The 5,302-nt window shown below is 37.8% G+C and overlaps 1 protein-coding gene across 1 annotated transcript; it reads right to left on the reverse strand.

Moving 5' to 3' along the window:
- Window positions 1–1,406: 1,406 nt before the first annotated feature.
- Window positions 1,407–3,757, reverse strand: LOC110444798 (tripartite motif-containing protein 5-like). Its single transcript, XM_021489157.1, has one exon. The coding sequence runs from the start codon at window positions 3,672–3,674 to the stop codon at window positions 2,364–2,366; it is 1,311 nt and encodes a 436-aa protein (XP_021344832.1). The 5' UTR covers window positions 3,675–3,757; the 3' UTR covers window positions 1,407–2,363.
- Window positions 3,758–5,302: the final 1,545 nt, after the last annotated feature.

Genomic DNA, 5,302 nt, shown 5'->3' on the forward strand with positions numbered 1-5,302 from the left:
AAAAAAAAAGTTTATATTTAGAGTCCGCGTCGCCAGTAAAACTTAATTTGCGACAGTAAATCTGCAAATGTTGTAGATCCACTGTAATAGCTGCAACATGGGTCACTATCGGGCAACATTCGTTTTGTCTGCGACACATGATGCTGTTATACCAGAAGGTCTGCCACATATATGCAGGACTTTTACTATATACATGATACACATGAAATCAATTTTCAGTTTTAGCCGATTACAACTCATTTGGATCCAACTTTGTTGACATCGACGGAGTAGTATACGGATTATATCCGGTGACTGGAAACAACACCAACTCCCAACAGAAGTGTGAGTCATACTCCGGAAGGCTAGCTATTTTGGACACACCAAGGAAAATCAGGATTTTAACTGCTGCAACTAAACATTGGGGTAAGCAAAAATAGCAGTCAATATTTTAAGTATAACACTTCACACGGGTAAGCGATGTTAAATGGACCTAGGTAACAATGCGCGTGCAAATAAAAAAAACCAAGAGAATACCAAATTGTTATCAAAATCATAATGCGATCTCAAAATCGATAGAATGAGGGCAAAATATGTACCAATGAGAGATTAGGGAACCTTGAAAAGATACAAGAGCATAAGACCACGTGTTCCGGAAGGGAACGCGTCTGCTGCTTCATCGATGATACCCGCCATGTAAATCTAAGTCGAATCGCAGTGATATCACGTCCTCACATCGAGAGCATGGGTAGTGACAACAACACAAAATCACTCTAACGAGCATAATCAAAAGTTATAGACCTTCCCGTCACACATAGAAATCGCTTATTCCCCTTTAAAAACCTGATTGTGACCATACAGTTGTATATAGTCTTCGTCAATCATCATGTTTGGAAACCCTGTGTTGCAAGTTTGTTCGGGAATGTTCGACATTTATCACGGAAGTCACAATATTTAGAGCAAGTTTGTAAGTACCGATTTCATTGCAACTTGAAGTCACCATAGGTAAGGGAATCAGGCAGTTGCTATCAAGAAAGGAAAAGTTCAATACAAGAGAGGCGATATTCTGTAACGTATCGTGTTGCTTAATAGTTAGTCGTCCCTGTTGGTTATGTTATGAGTAAAAATCGAGGAACGCGGCAGAAGCTGAAGTCTATGATGTCCTTGATTTCAAATAATTATTACAATTAATATAATTCACCCTTAATTGAAGATTTCATAAATTGTGCTTGTAAATATTGAAAATATGTATATATGTAGAATCAGATTTTTATTAATGCTGGAATGCTAGTAACCATTGTCTTACATATATTTGTGGGTATATTTCGTTAGAATATACGTACTACTTTTTTGGTATCAAGAAACAACTCAGACTATACAATATATGAAAATGGCACTTTATTTTATTTAAAAGCAACCATTACAATTCAAAGAAACTACTACACGATATGGAACAAAACAATAAGTCAGCTAGCCTTAGTGTGGTTACCAAAGGAATGCCCATCACCCCTTATATCAAAAATGCGTAAGGTAGCGTAAGTGGGCAAGTAGTAGGAGGGTATATTACATTCAAAATCTCCGATGCTTCCAGATGTTTTAAAAGATTACTGCCGAATGAGAAAAGGGACGTGATCTCTAAAGCCAAAGGACCAATCGTTGAATAGCGTAATTATATCTATCATCGGTGCATTATACTGTAATATCAGATATTTTCGTGGGGCAAAGTTTCATGGTTTTCCCAAAAACTATCATTTCTTTGGTACAAGAATTCCTGGATTACGAGTACCCACTCAAACGGATAATCGATTTGTACCAAACTTGTTATTACTTATAGACCTATGAATTTATGAATGAAGATGACAAACGACGTAAACGGAATTAAAAAAAAGGCTCACGAAAATGAGTGATTTCACAGTAATTAATAACAGTTAGTTTATCTCTATGGCGTCACGACCAAAACTCGAGCAAAGTACTTAGATGTCTTTGAATTAAATGATACATGTAACACACTCCTTGTTCTGTTTAAGGTGACTTATTCTGGTGGATTGATGGATACAAAACAGCAAGTGGAGAAATGAAGTGGTCCACGGGAGAGCTTATGACACAAGTGAGTGCCACACAACCAAATGAAAATTGTGTTGTACTCATCAGCAGGTTCGGCCGTTTAGTCGACGCTCAATGCAGCTGGTCATGTCCGTGCGTGTGTGAGATGTGACATCCAAAAGCTGACAGTTATGTTATATCTAAAATGTCTGTTTTATCGCGGAGTTTTCATGTTATTTAAAACTTCAACATTGATATTCGTCTGTGAAAACACACCTTGTCGAACAACGCCTAGATTAAGTTGCTTGAAATATTACTACACATTTATTACTACGCCATTACTACGTCCCGTTTGTGTGTGTTATGCCATAGCAGTGTTTTCCAATTGGCATGTTGATCTCAGACGACAGTAAAAGTTTTGAGTCCTCGACTTTCACGATGTGTACACCACCAGGACTGTAGACAGAGGCAGCCACTGTGTGGTTGTCCACCAGACACACATCACAGGGATCTCCTTCCACTACCAACTCATCCAGGAACTGTCCGTTGTCAGTAAACAGTTTCATCTTTTTGTTGTTGCTCTCACTTATCAGTATTTGGTCATCCTGAAGAAACAGCACACCACGCGCATTACTAACTACTGAATCCGACGGCGTCTGTATGTAGACTTTTTCAAAACGTTTCGCGCGACGTCCCAACATGAGAGAATAAGTTTGCTTCTCAATAACAACCTTTCCAAAAGCGTTATCTACGAGGTCTGGAACGATTCCATGTTTCATACTGACGGACGTGAAGGACTTGCTTATCTCTGTGAACAAGGCTTCAAACGACTCTACTTCTGCCCGTCCTCTCTGATACAGCACTATCGTCTCAATGTTGTCGTTTTCTTTTACAGCTTTAATGGACGACTTCATAGTATTAAGCATACTCTTCATCAGACGTTCACACTGCCGTGATGTGGTCTCGATATTCCTCTTTTCTTCATTAAACAGCCTGGCCAACTCGTCTGTGAGGGCCCTTTGAAGCTTATCTAGGCGTCTATCGACTCTTTCGCGTGTATCTTCAACGCTCTGTACAACAGTTTCTTGGTTATTTACCATAGTTTTCAGCTGTTCGTCAAATTCCTTGATTAATAATTCCATGGCTTTTTTCCCTTCTTTCAATGCCACTTGGATGACTGCAAATCGCGTTGCTGCTTTTAGTTCATTGTAATATTCTGTCGCTGTTTTTACTTTTTCACAAAGCCTGTGCTCTTTTATTATACATATGTTGCATCCCAGAAGCCTGTGGCTTTCACAAAACAAACTCAACTTTTTGTCGTGCGTGTCACATCGAGGAACAGATTTTTCCTTGTTTTGTTGTATTACTTCAGACATGGTGATATCTCGGATCTGTGCTGCCCATTTGTCCATAGATTCTGCTCGATTGACTGGCGAGGTCATCCTCCTACAGACCGGACAAGGGAAGGATGTTGCCGACGCAATTTTCTCGGACAATTCCTTGGTGATATAGGTTCCAAGACAATCCTGACAGAAAGAGTGGTGACAGGGTAAGGACTTGGGCTCCTGAAATCGTTCCAAGCAGATTGGACACTCAAGTAAATGCTGGTCCAATTCCGGAGGGAGTCCATCCTCAGCCATGAAGAAAGTCATCTCAGTTTAACTGTATCCTGAAAATATATTAAGGGCATTCTACATGCTGAATTTATTTTAGAGATAAAACCTTGTCCTCTTAACATTATCATGTTGTTTTAATCATTATAATTAAATTCGTTAACTTTTCTGAACCATTGTTTCCTCAATTCATCCAAAATAGTAGGCATTACGTTGTCTTATATAGCTGGCCATATAAGATGTTTTTCCCATGATAGAAAGTCATGTAAGATGAATATTTGTCTTACAAGAGACAGGTGTATCCGGAATTTTGCTGGTGTGAGATATTCCTGTCTCACCCTAGGGTTGAAACGGTAATTCCCCAGTCGAAACAATTGCAGACGTCACGTAAACATTTCATTTAGCATGAAACATCAACGTCTTATTATCAATATGACAAGGGCAACAGAAAAAGAATAACTCACTCCATTGTGGTAAGATAGGGGAATCTCAACCCTCGGTAACTATTCTCAAATTACCAAAGACTCGGCAAACCTCGTGTTTAAGTAACTTAAGTATATCCCCCTCGGGTTGTGATTTCCCTATCTCATTCCAAGGCGGTGAAAGTTTCTATTAATCTTAAATGGACATAACGCTTAAACGATGAAGTGGCGTCATGCTGCAACAAGTGTGACGTCATTCCAATCTAATTTGCTGTATTTTATTTTCTAGTTCAAGTGCATGTACTTCATCCTCATTTATTGCAATTTTATATATAATTTGAAGTTTATTTAATTTTTGTATAAACCAAACTATGGAGCGCTTTGCTAGAGGTAAAGACCATTTGAAACCGGTTCGGTATAAAAGATGATGCTATTTTTCTACAAAATAAAGTTGCTCACTTGCTACAAGACCGCGGCAACAAGTTTTGTGAGCATTTTTTTTTAGGTTTCGAAGTATTTATGTATGTGAAGCACGCCCTGTTTAGAAAAAAAACATTTAAATCAAACAGTGTCAGATGAAATCAATGTTTAGTTTGTGCGTATGTAAACTTTCTTCAAAATACCGGGTAAAACATGGCGCCAATCATCGTAATATCTTTATCAGTTTGATTGGTAATATTTTCATCTGTAAAACTGTTGTTATTAAACTTTAAACAATGAGGTTTCGCAGTGTCATTAAAAACAAGGATGTCAATTCACATATTTCCCTCAAAATAATACTTTGCACGAGATTTCTGCTACCCGGCTTCAATATGTTTCCTCTTATCAAGCTGCGTAAAACCCAAAACAAAATATTCAATACCAGCTTAAACCAAAGACTTACTTTAAGCGGGGAAATGTGAGAATTATTATGCTATCTATTATATCAGAAATAATTATTACAAATTTTAACTGTCAAAATACAAGATCGTTGCCTAACCCCATCTTGTTTGTCCTATCAATCTCATATGAGCTTAACAAAATATGTCAAATACTTTCTGAGAAATGTTGATTATAGAGTTAACCTGTTAAAACCGAACATGCACAATTATAAAACTTGGGAAACCTCCATTTGAAATGTGAAAGTGGACTTATAAATAGGTGTAACGAAAATGAACTAGAAAAAATAATACCTATCTGCCTGGCTGGTACATTATGCATCTATTACTTATTTAGAACTAGCGATAACAAAAATGTTAAGGACGG

Source organism: Mizuhopecten yessoensis, unplaced genomic scaffold, assembly GCF_002113885.1.
Source record: "Mizuhopecten yessoensis strain PY_sf001 unplaced genomic scaffold, ASM211388v2 hete_36175360, whole genome shotgun sequence".
In the NCBI taxonomy this organism is placed as follows: Eukaryota; Metazoa; Mollusca; class Bivalvia; order Pectinida; family Pectinidae; genus Mizuhopecten; species Mizuhopecten yessoensis.